This window comes from Erigeron canadensis, chromosome 4 (assembly GCF_010389155.1).
Source record: "Erigeron canadensis isolate Cc75 chromosome 4, C_canadensis_v1, whole genome shotgun sequence".
NCBI lineage: Eukaryota > Viridiplantae > Streptophyta > Magnoliopsida > Asterales > Asteraceae > Erigeron > Erigeron canadensis.
This window is the reverse complement of record NC_057764.1, coordinates 35,489,793-35,506,954: the sequence shown is the minus strand read 5'-3', so window position 1 is coordinate 35,506,954 and position 17,162 is coordinate 35,489,793. Positions and strand designations below refer to the sequence as shown.

Sequence of the window (17,162 nt, the reverse complement as noted above, 5' to 3'; positions counted from 1 at the left end):
ATGTAGATAAGACACTTTAAGAACTTTTAACGACCTGAAAAAGATTTAAAATGTAAGATGATTTAAAAAAACATACAAATAAATACATAAAAACATGCGTTTAGAAAAAAACAAAACACTCGAAAAATTGCTTATATTTGGATTTGTGAAAGTCCTCGAATGCACTACTTGTGTTTTACAAATAACTTGTAATATAAATACTAAATAACAAGAATAGAGATGAGATGTAAAGCACTTTGTTTAGTTATTTGTATTTCATACTAAACGATGAAAACATGGATGGTTGTTTGACAACAACAATAACAATAAACAGAAAAATATGTTAAGTTTTTGAACACACAAAAACTTAACAAATAACTTAGAGAGAATAAAGTAAAACTGTGGAACACACCAACCAGTTTTGTGGCTAGGTCAAGTGATTCCTTTTATAGGCAGATAAGGAATCACATAACTACTCTAGTAGATGTTGACACATGAAGGTTGTCAACTATCTATTGGTGGATCAATCAGATCTGCAGAGATCTCTTTCCTTCATCTTGTTTCTTTCCAAAAGCGGTATGAAAAAGAAACTCCATTGCCCCGAACTAGTACCAGGTCACATGTCTTTATCTTGATCTTTCAACACGTGTCCTTGGGACCATTCTTCTATTCTTCAAGTTCCCGCTCATATTTGACTTACAAATACTGGACGATGAGTCATTGAACATATCCTTTAGACTTTGAAGATAGATTGTGCTTGCAGATATACGAGTTCGCTGACAGCTCGCTGAGTGAATCACTTGCTGAGTCCCTCAGCGAATCCCTGATCCAACAATTTGACACTCATTTTTAAACCCATAACTAATTAACAATAACTAAATCATCATAATCAACAGAGTTCAAAAACGTAAATGATGTAGATGCAACAATTTGATAGTTTTTAATGACCTAAAAAGGAATTAAAAAATACCATAGATTGAAAAGAACATACAAAAATGGATTAGTTTCCTGGAATGTAAGTAACTTTGAACGAATGTCTATAGTATGAAATAACTAAAGTTGTGTGTATTGTATGTAAACAACTCGAAATAATGTTTATTGTATGTAAGAATTTCGTTTCAGCCAATTAAAATCTGACAAGTGACACGTGTATATGGTTGTCACGTATGTTTTCTTACATATAATAAACACTTTTTTGAGTTGCTTACATACAATACATACAACTTTAGTTTTTTCCTGCTATAAACATTCGGTCAAAGATAGATACATACAAACTTTAGAAAGGAAAAAAAAATTTAACAATTGCTTATTTTTTAGATTTGACACTCATTTTCAACCCATAACTAATTCACTATAACCAAACAATGTATTGGGGATCAAACTTATTTTTTTTTTAACTTCCAATACCTCTAAACCAAACACGTTTGTTAGTTTTTGTGTTTTTTTTTTATCTAGTCGGTTTTCACTTTTCAGTATTACTCAATAACATATTTTAGCAAATGAAGTAATAAATATAAATTTGAATCAAGCATTCAATCATAGAATTGTAGCAATAATAGTGAAACAAAATCAATGGTAGCTAGGTGATTGGACAGTCACATTTTCAATGACATGCTGACATCTTTAACTTCATGGGGGCCAAATTTTATGCCACTCTTGTGACCCCCTCTTACGAGTATTTACTTAATTAGAAGTTTTTTAATTAATATATCATGATCGACTGCCCATACAAAGTCCTTCACATTCTCGTCCCTCTCCCTATGAGAGGGGTTTGTACGTAATTTGAAAATCCTCATTTCAGTCAATCGATGTCAGTTTACTCGTGACTAAGTATATATCGTATTTATATCAAAAAAATTCGACTTATGGATATCGTAGCTAGGGCGCTAGCTGTTGATCATAAACCGAGTAATTATATCAACTTATTCCATTTTACACTTGAGTTTGGCTTGTTAGCTGTTGATGAATTGATCCGCATTATTATTTATATAGAATTATTCCAGCTTGAACTCGAGTTTCGATCGGTTGATAACGGAATTCCGAAGTGAAAGAAGATTGTTTACAAAAAGATTTAATTAATGACATTTATTCATTTCATAAATAAGCTTGTTTTAGAAAATGTGGAACGACGTGGTGGAAATTAATGGTAGGTCGACTAATTTTTTATGGATGATGTATTGTTATTTTTTGGGTTAAGTTTTTCAATTCTTTTATTGTGGAAAAGTCTTTTGAGTTTCTCATATAAGTAAGAACCTTTATGTTAATTTATGAGCAAGTAGAATAAAATATACGAGTATATATATATATATTGATGTGTTACAATTTGCGCGATGCCAAGTCTGCTACATAACAAGCCTACTATACTAGACTAGATCGACTAATTCCACACAATGTGACTACAATGGTAACGACGACAAGTGGTGGCGGCGTGGGTGGTGATATTCATGTAAATGTAATTTATATAAAAGTTGATAATAGTTTAGTTATTTCAAGAGTTAAATGATATGTGTTATAAATTATTTTATTAAGGTTATCATTGATAAAACTTGTATGTTAAAATGATAAGCATATAAAATAAAGTAAATTGAAAAGGCAAAAAAAATAGTTTGATAAATGTTATTAAATTATTACTAGTAATAAAAAAAAAGACAGATATTGATGTAGATACCAATAATAGCGTAACTACATATAATGATACTTAACTCAAAGTCCTAACGTTAAGTTTAACTTAATTAGATAATAAACGGTTACATTACTTGATCCCCGTGGTATTGTTGACTGTAAGCCATCTCTGATCACTAATATTGATCTGATATTTTATTTCTATATATAGAAACTTTGGAAGAACACCCCCATTCCACTAGATTAACAAGTCTATCAAAATAATCTAGCACTTCTGCATGCATCTTTTATTTGGGGGCCAGTGATGACATCATCTACAAATTCCCATGGCACTTATTTTACATTATTTTAACACCAAAGTTTTTGTCAACATATAAAATAATATAAAATCTTACGTAAGGTAAATTACGTGTGATCTGTACATGTTACACGTATAGTAATGATCAATAACATGATGCTTCACTCATTGGTAACGGCAAACAATATATTGGATATGTGGGATATTCTACGTACCCAATTAATGTCACGAGAATATATATAATGCATCAACAACTCGAAATTTTAGATATATTATGAGCACGTAATCATTGTCAAACGTTATTGAAACAGATTCCGTATATATATGTAACAAACTGAATATATAGTCCCTAGCTAACTAGATTCATTGTTGATTCAAATTCACCAAAGATGATGGTGTTTGTTTCATAACCATATACGAGTATATTGCTAATTTAAAACTAAGACAAATTATACACAATGAGATCTGCCTAAAATAGCTCTGCTTTGACACATAATATCATTACGACTTACACACTAAAAGTAATGTTATACCTAGCTACAAGGCTTCAAACAATGTTTACAAACTCATATGGACCAATAAAATAAGAAAAAAAGAAAAAATAACAAAACAATAACATTAATTATTGGTTTTTATTGATATCGATCATATGGGTTTGTAACAAGGCAACAAGCATTGCCCTTTAAAGAATCTCAAAAGTGATCGAGCTAGCTAGAAGAAACTTGGATATATAGTTGTATTATATTAGGCCTTATAAGGAAACATAAGATATAAGTTTAATTGGAAGTTAAGTTTGAGCTAGATGAAACTTGGTTGTTTTTAACTGTACCACTCATGGCTAGGAAGTCTCGACTAGATTAGGTATATATAGTATTGACAATTTCCTCTTTGTAACTCATATATTTTAATTTAAGTACTTTAATTATCTGGTTGTCAAGTATTACTGGTTATAAATGTTTGTAATATATACTTTTATGTACGTGTGACTAGCTTGTGTTTGTTGATACTCTCACTGTTGATTATATCGCTTTGATGAGTTGGTGTTTTTCCAATAAGGTATTAGAGCCAACAGGTGTTGAAACATAAATAGCCCTATTACGGGATTTTGGAAGCCTTTTGGTGTATGATATTATAAACGCGGCCGGGACCCAAATAACAACGAAACCGGGTGAAAATGATCACACCATAACTATCAAAACATAGGAACTTAATGCAGTAAATATCCAATAATCAAGATCAGAATAGTTTATTCAATGGACTAACTAGAAAGATATATTATTATATTAGTTTCATAGTCACTACTTGGGGTTACAATAATATAGTGGTGGTTATATTAATATGGATTCTGAACTTGGTCACAAACTAAAGACAAGATAACCATAAAGTTTTTAACTCTGACCACTCTGCTTGGCGTAAGAGACTAAGAGAGTCCCTTTGACGGAGAGAAAGACTTCGGGGATAGATAGTCAATGGCCTATGAGGAAGGCATCTCCTCTGTTTTTGCTCTTTTTTTTGGCCTTTGGGCTTTTTGACTGTCCAACTCAATATCTTAAAATATAAGTCATCTTTCTTCAAAGGCCGTTGACTCTGCTTCCTTGATTGAATAATTGAAGGTGAATCAATCGCTTATCCGCGTGTCTCAACTCCATGCCCAACGCCCCAACATGAGAAATGATTAATCCTCTTAAAAATTCTTTTAATCACATGATCATGCCACATGAAAAAATAAGAAAGATAATTAATGGATTACACATGTCTAACATTATTATTTGTCAAGATTTAAAGTAAACGATCTTTAAAGGAAAAAAAATATAAGAAAGCCAAAATATGAAGGGATGACAAAAACTAAAAAGGTGAATTCCGTAGGCCAGTAATAGAGGCCTGGTATCTGTGTGCGGATGGCCTACTGTAACACCCCGACTTTTAAAAGATAAATAACACTATAAATAAAGTGTATATATATACTAAAGATAAAGAAATAGAATTTTGAACTATATGGAAGTAATTTAACATAGATATTTAATAAACCAAATAGATATAGATAAAAATTATGATGCATACGTGGCTAATGACCACTAATGACAACCAAGAACTAGTTACCAATCTTTATAATTCCTATCCTTATTTATATTTATCCTCTAATTGCTAGGACCTATATGTATATATTATCTATCAGTATCTAAAACTCGGTCCTATCACTTCTTCTGTTCAATTTAAAGCATGCAAGATACTAAGTAATGAGAAGAGATTTATGGAGGCCCATACTGTAGGAACAATTAATAATAAATATAATAATGATAATAATAAACCAAAGACTCATTAGTAAAGTCGTGAAAGTGAATGGGGTGTGTGCGTGTCGTCCAAAAGAAGGCAGAGCAGGAGGTGCAAGAAAGCTTGTTATACTTGTGGAAATTTAAGTTACTTTTTATCCAATTTAAGGTTTGACTCTATTCAAGTTTTTATTTAGGGATTTTATTATTATTTAAATAAGGATCTGTTAAAGATTAAAAGAGATAATTTATAATTTAGATAAATCTATAACATGTTTGTTATTATGTTTCATACAAGAATTTATTTGATAACAAGCTTAGATTGATCAAGTAATGTTTTATAATGGTTATTGAATCGAAGATAACCAACTGAATCGTTGGAGTTTTATCAAAAATGGGTTAAAACATAGAAAGTGATTTATGTTGCTCGTTAAATACTAGTCATGGAGATTATTGTATTGGAAGCTAGTTATATGGTTATTAAATTTTAGACAGAAGATGTTAGATCTTGTCAGTAGTTTATATGTAACTTACAAGCTCTATGTGTATAGGTGAAAGAAGAAAAGACCAAGTTTCTACCTAGTCACTAGCCGTCATCTTCGAGGTGAGTAACGGATAGAATAGAATGGTAGGTGATATCCAAAATGTATCTAGATATGTATGAGGATATGTACCTATCGCATTATTAGAAGGTTACTTCATACGAGATCGATCTAGATATCTCTTATATGGGTATGTCATATGTTATATATATTTGAATGCATAAAGTTACTAGAAATTAGAATAGAAATAATGGGTAGTACTCGGAATGCATATAAATATGTATGAGGGTACGTACCTATTATATATTTTAGAAGGTAACTCCATTTGGGATCGATCTAGATATCTATCCTATGGGGTAGGCCACATGTTATATGTACGTTAGAGTACATTTACAGATTTAATAGAAAAGGAATTCCTGAACATGTTTTAGACTATGCTCAGAATACTTATCTGAATGTGTTTCAGATTATATTCTATAACAGATATTAGAATATGCATTCATTTTAAGATATAGATCTCGTTTACTCACTAAGTAGTTGTATTTACCGTTTTATATTTTATTTTTTTTAGGTATATAAAGTGGTATTAATACGGAGCATAGAAAGAATATCTCATATGGCCGGTGGTGTAGCTTGATGAAGGGGTAATGGGAATTTTCTTGAACCCTTCTTTGATATCAATGTTCGCCCTTTTGCGCAAGTTATAAAGTTTCAAGTAAATATTACGTGTATGTTGTCATTTTTGAAACTAGAAACAAATTGATTCATAAAAAGTTTGGCTGAATCTAGTTTGTTGGTTGTCAAGTTCTTATTATATTATGTCGCAAGCAATGTGACATGGTCATTCTAGTTTGAACTTTCTAAAGTTGTTAAAATCTTAAATCTTTTTGTCAAACTCAGAATTAAAATAAGAAAATTTTACGGGCGTTACACCTACTTCAATAGCAATCTCATGAATTTAACAGTTGGGCTGAAACATGTCTTCCCACTTCCTACTTATCTATATAACTAGTTTTGTCCCCCGGGCGTTGCCCCGGGAGACGTAACTTATTTTTTTGTGATAATATGTAAAGTTATAATATGTTAGAAACATTATACAATAAATAACTATATTAATGTAAATACTGACACATAAATAACAATAATGTAATGACATATTATAGGTATTATGCTAACATAATATTCAATACGGTTGCAAGAAAATGAATAGAATAAGCGAAAATTGAAACAATAACATCTATGTAATAAAGCCATAATATATATTTGTGTATTAATATGGTTGGAACAAACAAATAGATATTGAAAAGTTTTTATATGACACTGAAAATTGAAATTTCGGTTTTAATTTATTGTGCCTATAATTGTATTAATAATTAACGAAATATGTATAACTATGTTAATAACGATAATGTTAATCACATAAGAATGATATAACGTGTTACGAATATAATATGTAGCCAAAAACGCATGTTAAGTCCATTATTTACGTAAAACATGTTAATTATTTTTAGTAGGACATAAAGATACGTATTAATCTAATAGTTGAAAGTCACACTTGAAATCAAATATGCTATGTATATGCTTAAGTTTTCTTTGGTGTACCAGTATTTTTATTAACTCGTTAAAAAAAGAAATATTTTTATTAATAAATAATAAATTAAATAAAGTTAAAGTGGTAGAAAAGCAACTTTAAGCTTGTACACGTATCATTGATATCACTATCACTTACTCCGTATTAAACAACTACTCACTCACATCTGACATAGTCATATGGATCTAAAGTTATATATTTGACCTACTACTACTATATCTCTTTGGGAAATGATATTGCTATAACAACATTTAGCCATCTACAACAATACTTATATTATACAATTGTACACTATACAATGAAATTTATACATTTGTTGTAGATTACTAATTAATATTGTAGCAATATCCCTCCCTTATCTCTTTTCTCTCTTATCTTTTAAAACCTCAACTTGACAACCGCCTCCATTAAATCTCTATTTGACTATTTCCTATTCTTATGATTATCTTATTTCGATAAATAATGAGGGAGACGGCAAAGGCGGTACTAGGGGAAACAAGAGGGGCAGGTAGTCAGCGGAAAGGGGGTAGGGAATCTTGGTGGATCAGTGAAGAGGTCCAGACCAAGGTTGCGACAAAACTTAGTTGCTTTAAAGAGCTTATCAAGAGCAAGCAAAACGGGACAAATGAGGACTGGTCCTTGGCTAGGCAGAGATACTACGAAGCCAAGAAAGAGGCAAAGAAGATTGTAGCTATAGCAAAAGAAAGAGCGTACGAAGAACTGTATAAGAAACTAGACTCCAAGGAAGGCAAGAACGATATATTCAGAATTGCTAAAGCAAGGAAGAGAAAACGCAGGGATTTAGGAGACGTCATCTATATTAAGGATGAAAGCGGACGGAGCATTGTGAAGGTGGAAGACATTAGGAAAAGATGGGAAGAGTACTTCGCCAACCTGTTTAATAGGAAAGAGTCGGGGCGAAGTGAAGGAGGAATCGATCACGGTACCCACTCAGACATATGCTGCGACGACGACGATACTCCGAGGATCAGCCAAGAGGAAGTAAGGCTCGCCCTAAAGAAGATGGGGAGAAACAAAGCAACAGGTCCAGACCAAATTCCTATCGAGGCATATCTCGACGGCGGGAATGGGAGATTACCGGTAAGCCAGATGCTTCGCGGGATAAGCTTGCTGACAAGCCTTTTCAACAAGATTTGGACAAGTGCAAAAATGCCAGAAGAATGGAGACTTAGCGAGGTCATACCTATCTATAAGAACAAAGGGGGAGTACAGAGTTGTAGAAACTATAGGGGCATTAAACTCCTAAGTCATACCATGAAGCTATGGGAGAGAGTGATAGAGATGAGGCTTAGAAGGGTTACAAAGGTGGCAGAGAACCAATTCGGTTTTATGCCAGGTAGGTCGACAATGGAGGCTATTCACATCACCAGAAGCCTTATGGAAAAGTATAGGGAAAGACAAAAAGCGCTACACTGTGCCTTCCTAGATTTGGAAAAAGGCATACGATAGTGTACCACGACAGCTGATTTGGAGGACGCTACAAGCGAAAGGGGTAACCAGGAGATACACTAGGGTTATTAGGGACATGTACGATAGGGCGAAGACCGGTGTTCGAACCCCTGTGGGGAACACAGAACTTTTCTCGGTAGATATTGGCCTACACCAGGGTTCGGCGCTTAGCCCATACGTTTTTACGTTGATCTTAGACGAACTGTCCAGGGGCCTACAGGAGGAACTACCGTGGTGTATGATTTTTGCCTATGACATTGCGCTGATAGCGAGATCGACAGAGGAACTAAACCAGAGGCTAGAGAAATGGAGAGAAGCCCTTGAAGACCATGGTTTGTGCGTGAGCCAAGAGAAGACAGAATACCTTAGATGTGACTTCAATAACCAAGAGATAAGACAAAATGGGGATGAGGTTATTAGCATTGGGGGTCGCATATTGCGTCCGAAGGAGTCTTTTAGATACCTGGGATCAGTGATACACAAATCGGGGGGGATAGACGAAGACGTGACACATCGAATTCAAGCCGGATGGATGAAGTGGAGAGCAGCTACCGGAGTCATGTGCGACAAGAGGATCCCGCTAAAGCTGAAAGGGAAGTTTTATAGAGTGGCTATTAGACCAGCTATGCTATACGGGTCAGAATGTTGGGCGATGATGAAAGCCCAAGCGGCTAGAGTAGAGGTGGCTAAGATGAGGATGTTAAGGTGGACTTGCGGGAAGACCTTAGCAGACAGGATCCCGACGGGAGTTTTTAGAGCAGAACTTGAAGTAGGGACCATCATTAACAAGCTAAGGAAAGAGCGCATGAGATGGTTTGGCCATGTTAGGAGAAGGGATGAAACTGCACCACTAAGGAGAGTGGAGTCTATTCACGTGGACGGCATACGAAGAAGGGGACGACCAAAGATGAGGTGGGAGGATCGATTAGCGAAGGATCTAATAGAACTTGGCCTGTCGGAGGACATGACGGCGGATAGGACGGCATGGAGAACTAGGATTAGAGTAGAATACTAGGTTAGGGTGGGACTTTTGGGCGACCTAGATAGTCTTCTTTTCCCATATTGCCTTGCCAAAGGAGGTTTGTGAGGGTTTGGCCTAGAGAAGTGGCTTAGCTACGCTACAGGGGACTTTGACGTGACAGGAAGAGTAGTAGGTAGATGGAGGTGGAAGTACGGATTTACGAATACGTTAGAGGACCCTCCAGGTAGAGGTAGTGGAATGCGAGGGCAAGGCATATGGGTTTTAGATTAAGTACACTTTTTATTTAGACTTTGGTTCTCTGTGACCTTTCGTAGGGGTTTTTGGCCTTGAGTCTCGAGAGGCCTGAACCGAGGGGGGAGGTTACTCTTGTGTTTGTTTCCCCCAAAATGGCTGTCGGAGGACATGACCAATGAGAGTTTAGCTAGAAGACTAGGGGTTTAGGACTAGTTTAGGGGTTTGGAAGAGCGGGTGAGAGGATTAGGATTAGGATAGCTAGGCGACCTAAGGTCCTTTCCCCATAGGTTGTTTAGTAGTAGTTACTGCCTTGACTCAATCGGGATCTTTTCAGGTTTTGTCAAAACTTATTTATATGTATGTTTGTCTTGGTTGCTTCCTACTACTTGTTCGAGTCAGGTAGTAGTTTGCTCCTTTTATGTTGTTTAATATGCCCAATATGGTTGCTTTCGTTTTGGTTTTTGTACTGTCAAACATGTTTCTAAGATATTGGTAGGACGCATGATTGATAAATGTTTGACCCGCGGACAGGTATTTCTGCTTTACAGTTTCTCGGCAGACAGGTATGATTTTTTAAACATTTCTCATTTTCCGTCATGCACTTCTTTGTGGCCGGAGGTCCCTATTGGAAGCAGTCTCTCTACCTTTGTGTAGAGGTAAGACTGTCTACAACTTACCTCCCCCATACCCCGCGCAGGGATTGGGTCCGGTTGTTGTTGTTGTTGTTGTTATTTCGATAAATAAGATTTTAGATCTAGCCGTATGGGTTTAGAGAGGGGTGTGAGATGTGAGCCACGACGGCAGTCGGAAGTTGAATGACAGATGTTTTTGGTCAGATTTAATCAACGGAAGATGTATCATCGAAGATGGCCGACGTTATTTGATGACAACAGACAATGGGTTAAGTTTACTCTCAAAAGGTAAGGAGATTGGTAGGTGCTCTGGGTGTTGTCACCGACGGTTGAGACCAGTGTTGTTACCGACGGTGGAGATCAGCTACGGTTAACGACGGTGCATGTTATCGGAAATGTTTGTTGAAGATTCGGTGGTTCATGTAAATGTATATATATTTGTTGTACACGTATATGTATATGCCGAGATACACAATGGTTTAATGGACGATGGCGGTCAGCGCCTCAGCGGTGGTTGCCGGCGGTGGTTGTTCTGTTCCAGTAGTGGTATTTGTTAGATTTCATGGTTCATGTATATGTATATGTTTTTTGTAGAAGTTGTACATGTTGTTTAAGCAATTGTACGTTGAGTTGAACAGTTGTTGATACAAACCGGCTGTAGTGGTTGCCTGTGGTGGTAATTGAAGATTTACGATTTATCTGTGGGTATGTATATTTGTTGGATTATGTGTATATGTTAAAGCTATAGAAGTTGTACATATGGCTTAATAGGTTGTAAAGTAGAAAGAATAAGAAAAACATGCACCACTGTAAATGTGGGCCCCACCATAATTCATAAAGAATGAAAAGTTTGAGAGAGGGCACGGCAAAACACGTACGGATTTTAATCTATATATAGGAATGCTGGAATTATAGAAATTAATATTTGGGTTAGTTTAGTTCAACTAATATCACTATCTTAAATTCTCAAATTTTGGTCTCTGTTATAGATAATACGAGTATATTATATGTTACAAATATATAATCTTTGTATTTCATGAAACTTGATGGTTCCAAACAAAGAGTATAAGGTACACAACGGTAATCGCATATAGTTTTATTTTCCTATTTAAGCAGTCTTATTATTCATATGTAAGCAACTTTTTTGTTTTGTAAGCAACTTAACTAGGATATCACGTCGTCATTCCCGAACATTTCTTCAGCCATTTTCAAGATTGTACTTCATGGGGCTCAAAATTGGAGCATCTTATAAAAGTTTCAAGATATTAACCAATATATTCTGAAGATGGTTAAAATACACAATACAAATAAATTGTTGGTTATGACATTAGTTGTTAATGGATTAGTGTTTTTAATGTCTCCTGGTTGACAAAACTCGTTTAAAATATTTCTGAAAATAACGTATATCCTAATATTGTTTATTTAATTTGAATTCAGTTGGGCCAAACACTGCCAACTTGGGCCTTGGGGTATTGGAGAGGACTTCCACGATTTGGGTTTATCGGCTATTGGGTTTATCCATTTTCTTTTTTTATGAAGGTTATTGAAATGGAGAGGAAAAAGAAATCTTATACCAGTAACTTTTTGGAAATTACTACCATAAATGATATGCTATTCATGGAATTCAAGTATAAAGAATACGGACATAATAAACGAATATATAAATATAAAGTAGTTTCATGTTTGACGAAATCTAAAATTTATACATAATACAAAGTGATTTATATAAGCGGGCAAATCTTAAATAATACTGTAATTGTAAACATTGCCTATGTGTACACAATATGTGAATGTATACATAATAATTGTTACGTTACATTGCCTATGTGTACACAATATAGTCTAAGGGCTAATATTATACTTTAGAGGTTTAGGTTTTAACTAATTAAAAGTTCTTTAACGACATAAATTACATTAAAAGCGCGGCATAATAAGTGATAAATGTAATGTATACAAAGACTTAGCTGGATATATAACAGTCCAATTTGGAATTTAATTAAAGTTTTTCTTCTTACTTTTTAACCAGAGAAAGACCAGAATTTTTATCATTATCATGACTTCAATTCAAATTTTGCCGAAGACCCTTAAAAAGTTGTATGAACGAGATGAAAAGCAATAAGTGTACGTGGTGCATATATGGTTGGTGGTTTAATTCCAACTGCTTCTATTCCAAAGTCAAATAGCGGCATGGTAGCCGACACGCAAAATCATACTCAAACGTTATATGTATACCTATATATATGTCTCGAACATATTCATTGAACAAATATCACAATCTCACATTCTCTCTTTCGTTTTCATAAAATTCTAAATAAATAAACAAATGGGAAACATATTTGTTGTGCTAACCCCTTTGGTTCATGGACTCGTCAGGCTAGCAGGATTAACACGACAAACCATAGAAATAGAACATGGAACCTTGATGAATATTTGGGTTCCAAAAGAAACCGTCATGAAAAAGGATGGGAAAGCTGTTTACGTGCCACCTAAAAAGCCCGTGGTCCTACTCCTCCACTCTTTTGCCATGGACGGTATTTTCACATGGTTCTTACAAGTTTTGGCATTGACACGAGATTACTCTGTCTACGTGCCTGACCTCTTGTTCTTCGGTGGTTCAATCACCGATAGAAATGAGAGGTCAGCTAGTTTCCAGGCCGAGTTTGTGGCCAATGGATTGGGGAAACTAGGAGTGGAAAAAGTGACACTTGTTGGGGTAAGTTATGGGGGGATGGTTGGTTTCAAGATGGCTAAGTCGTACCCAAAATTGGTCCAGTCTATGGTGGTGTCTGGCACCGTCATAGAGATGACCGAATCTATAAGCCTTGATGCTTATAAGCAACTTGGTGGATCGAGTTGGTCAGAACTTTTGAATCCTGATACAATAGAGGGTTTAAAGAAGATGTTTTCGATTGGTTTTAGGAATCTCCCATGGCTTCCTGATTTCGTTTATCAAAACATTCTTGAGGTACGCACTCCACTTGTTTAACTATATACTCCATACACAATCATTCTAGCAAAATTAACGAAAGACATCCCTAGTATGTAATTACATAGTTGGTAAAGAATATATACGAATATGAAATTTCGTACAAGTAAATGCGTATATACAAAATATGTATATATATTGTTTTTTATTATTAATTTCCCAATAAATTTGGCCGGTTTGCTTACAACTAAAATTTCAAGTGCTATACGAGTATATTAACATGATGTTTTTTGACATTTTTGTAGACGATGTTCGGTAATCGCAAAGAGAGAAATGAACTTTTAGAGGCTTTGGTTGTTCTCGACAAAAATGCAACCGTAGATATTAACTACTCTCAGGTATTAAAATTGAAATCATCTACTCGTAAAACTTATAATGCTAGCTAGCTTATAGAATTTTGTTACTAAATTAAGTGGATCTTTATAAAACTTAATTTTCTTAATTATAATCCATGATTTATATTTATATTTTTCTTGTGTGTGTAGATGATATATATGTTGTGGGGTGATGACGACCAGATTTTCGACTCCGATTCTGCTAGGACCATGAAAAAGTAAGTCAAATTAATCCCTCTCTAAGAGATAAAATAAATAGTAATTCAATTCGATCCGATTATGTATCACCTACCTACGTGGCTACGTACTTATTTGTTTAATAAAGTCTTGTACCTAAGATATCTCATCTGTTTGATTTTTAAAGTTTTTGCTTACCATAAATATCAAATTTATTTATATATTTTAATTTATATCAAATGTTATATAATATAAAAAATATATATTTTTGCCGTAAAATATTTTGAAACAAAAAGACTTTTAAAATTTAATAGTGGACAACTAAAATGGGACGGATGGAGTATTATATATATATTATGATTATGATATTATATAAGAATCTAATATATCGTAATCATATCTTAATTATTTTGTAGGAGATTGGGTGAGAAAACAAGATTGGACTGGATAAAGGATGCAGGACACCTAGTGCCGTTAGACCAACCATTTGCATATAACAAACGCCTCAAACTTATTCTTGAACGCTTAATTACGAAGAAAGGGCAATGAGGAGATGCATATATATCATCATATCATAATCATTATATGTGTATACGATTAAGTTTATTCAATTCGTTTTTTAAAATTTCATCTTCTTGTTATTTAAATTTGTTTGTATACAAAATAAATCGAAATATTTAATAACATTATTTTTTTCTCTCTGAAGTTTATTATCGTTATATCAATTCATTTAATAGAATTCACAACTGTCAACTCTCTTTAAATGGTTGACAATCTATCTTTGTAACATGAAGTTTTACATATATTTTTAAAACAATACAATGGGTATGAAAGACAATATTATCTAGAGCCAATAATCGGAGCTAAGAGGTGAAGCTTTTATGTAAAGCTTGTAGTTTGAGAAATGTTAGTGTAAAAATATTTGACAAAATAGCTTAAAGTTTATTTACATGCATACTTATAGAAAATAATATAAAAACTCAATTTAGATAAATCTGGGTACTTAATTTCAATCTTTTCAAGGATTATCTTCCAATGAAATTAAAGTTTGAATCACTTCTCAAACCGCACAGTTTCAATTTAAGCCATTTTGCAAACGCAATTGGTTATACCTGGTTTTCCTTCCACATTTTTCTTTTAGCCACTTGGTAAGTTAACTCGTACCATATTGAACTAGATTCTTGCATTTTATATATGTATTTATAGATTTGAGATTGTTTTAGGACTATTATTATTTTTGGGTGTTGCTAGAATTCCACTGGAAAAAATTATCGAATGCCAGAATTTCATTGGAGAAGAAGACGGGAGTCGTTTTACAAAAATCATTTAAAAGGGTAAATTTCAATTTTTGGCCCTTACGTTGTCGCATTCTTGCAATTTTCTTCCTGATCAAAGAGTCAAGGACGCTTATGGCCTCACGTATTGGTCACGTGGGGTGACTTAACTGGAGAAACTAGACGTCGTTAGCGCTAGAACCTCAACTGAAAAATATAGCCAACTTTAGGGATTCAATTTGTTAGTATTTTACTTTAAGGATTGAAAGTTGAAACTTTACAAACTATAGGGGCAAAAAAGGTAATTTACTCAAAAAAAAATTAAAAAGAGAAAATGTCACAAATGATCCCTGTGGTTTGTTACTTTAACGTTTTGCCCCCTGTGTTTTTTTTTCGTTGCTACTGGTCCCTGTCTTTTTCGTTTTTATTGCCAGAAGTCCCTGACACTAACTTCCGTCTAAAATGGTCGTTAAATCCCTCACGTGCATATCATGTGAGGGCATTATAGTCTTTTTAGAATACAAAACTCCTTTCTTTCTGGTTTTTACTTTTCAGATACAAAACAACTTTTCTATCTCTTTTTCGGATCCAAGAACCAAAAACAGTATATAATCAACTCATTGTCATTTACATCAACAACAATTAATCTGGAAAAAAAAAAAATTACATGTTGATATAGAGCATAAAACAATGTCCAAAAACTATACCCACAATACTCTTGTAACTATAAAGCATCAAACAATAGTTATCTTTGTGTATATGAATAATGTAGATTCCATTTTTCATCCATTCACACGCATACATATAGCTTGCCATGTTCCCAGTTCATTTTAGTCTTCGTTTTTTTTGTCCAACCCATAAGTCAATCTTCACTTATCTATCTTTATATATTCTTAGCAGATGGGGAATCGGGGGAAAAAAACACTAAAAACTACCATTTTCAAAAAACAAGAAAACAGTCATTCTCTTCACCACCAGGAAACTCGCACCACCACCACACAACCACCAAGCCGCCACGAACCACCAAACATCCGCCGCCTCACCACCACAAGCCACCTAAAAACTATAATCATTTACATCCAAGATAAATTAGGTTAAATTTCCTCCTCTCGTACTTTCAATTTCTTTTATTGGGTGTTTAGTAAGTATTGCTTTGAACCGTTCGAAATGTGATTTAAAATGAATGTGAATATGTGATTAATAAAGGTATGAAGCAAGTTTAAGAGATTTAAGAAAAGAATAAAGGAATGGAAGGGATCTTGTGGGATCCTTTTTGGATAATGGCTAGAACTATATAGATATATACATAGATCTAGATAGATAATAGATACAAATAATACAAATATATATAAACGTAATTGTGTGTTATTAATACTCGTAATTTATTAAAAATCTGGAGATGATGAGAAGGAGGATTAGATTTAAAACTAAAAAAAGCATTATGATAATGTTTGGCCCGATTTTGGTGGTGGTGGTGGGGGTGGTAGCTAGAAAAAAGGAGGAGGAAGAGGAAGAAGAAGGATGTTTTTTTTATCACAAATAGTCCCTGCAATTACAAAATGGACCAAAATGCCCTCACATGATATGCACGTGAGGGATTTAACGGCCATTTTGGACGGAAGTTAGTGTCAGGGACTTTTGACAATGAAAACGAAAAAAACAGGGACCAGTAGCAACGAAAAAAAAGCACAGGGGGCAAAACGCTAAAGTGACAAACTACAGAGACCATTTGTGACATTTTCTCAGTTAAAAAAAAACATTTATATTCCA

General features: G+C 34.1%; 2 protein-coding genes across 2 annotated transcripts; both read left to right on the top strand.

Moving 5' to 3' along the window:
• Positions 1-7,764: 7,764 nt before the first annotated feature.
• On the top strand, positions 7,765-8,772 carry LOC122597488. Its single transcript, XM_043770077.1, has one exon. It carries the CDS (start codon positions 7,765-7,767, stop codon positions 8,770-8,772), a length of 1,008 nt encoding a protein of 335 aa, XP_043626012.1.
• Positions 8,773-12,904: 4,132 nt separating this feature from the next.
• Positions 12,905-14,794, top strand: LOC122598392 (epoxide hydrolase 4-like). Its single transcript, XM_043770988.1, has 4 exons — positions 12,905-13,585; positions 13,852-13,944; positions 14,092-14,159; positions 14,535-14,794. The coding sequence occupies exons 1-4, from the start codon at positions 12,944-12,946 to the stop codon at positions 14,665-14,667; spliced, it is 936 nt and encodes a 311-aa protein (XP_043626923.1). The 5' UTR covers positions 12,905-12,943; the 3' UTR covers positions 14,668-14,794.
• Positions 14,795-17,162: the final 2,368 nt, after the last annotated feature.

Coding starts and splice junctions, on each gene's coding strand:
- LOC122597488 (XM_043770077.1), top strand. CDS start 7,765: ATGAGGGAGACGGCAAAGGCGGTACTAGGGGAAACAAGAGGGGCAGGT.
- LOC122598392 (XM_043770988.1), top strand. CDS start 12,944: ATGGGAAACATATTTGTTGTGCTAACCCCTTTGGTTCATGGACTCGTC. Junction 13,945..14,091: donor TAGATATTAACTACTCTCAG/GTATTAAAATTG, acceptor TTGTGTGTGTAG/ATGATATATATGTTGTGGGG. Junction 14,160..14,534: donor TCTGCTAGGACCATGAAAAA/GTAAGTCAAATT, acceptor ATTATTTTGTAG/GAGATTGGGTGAGAAAACAA.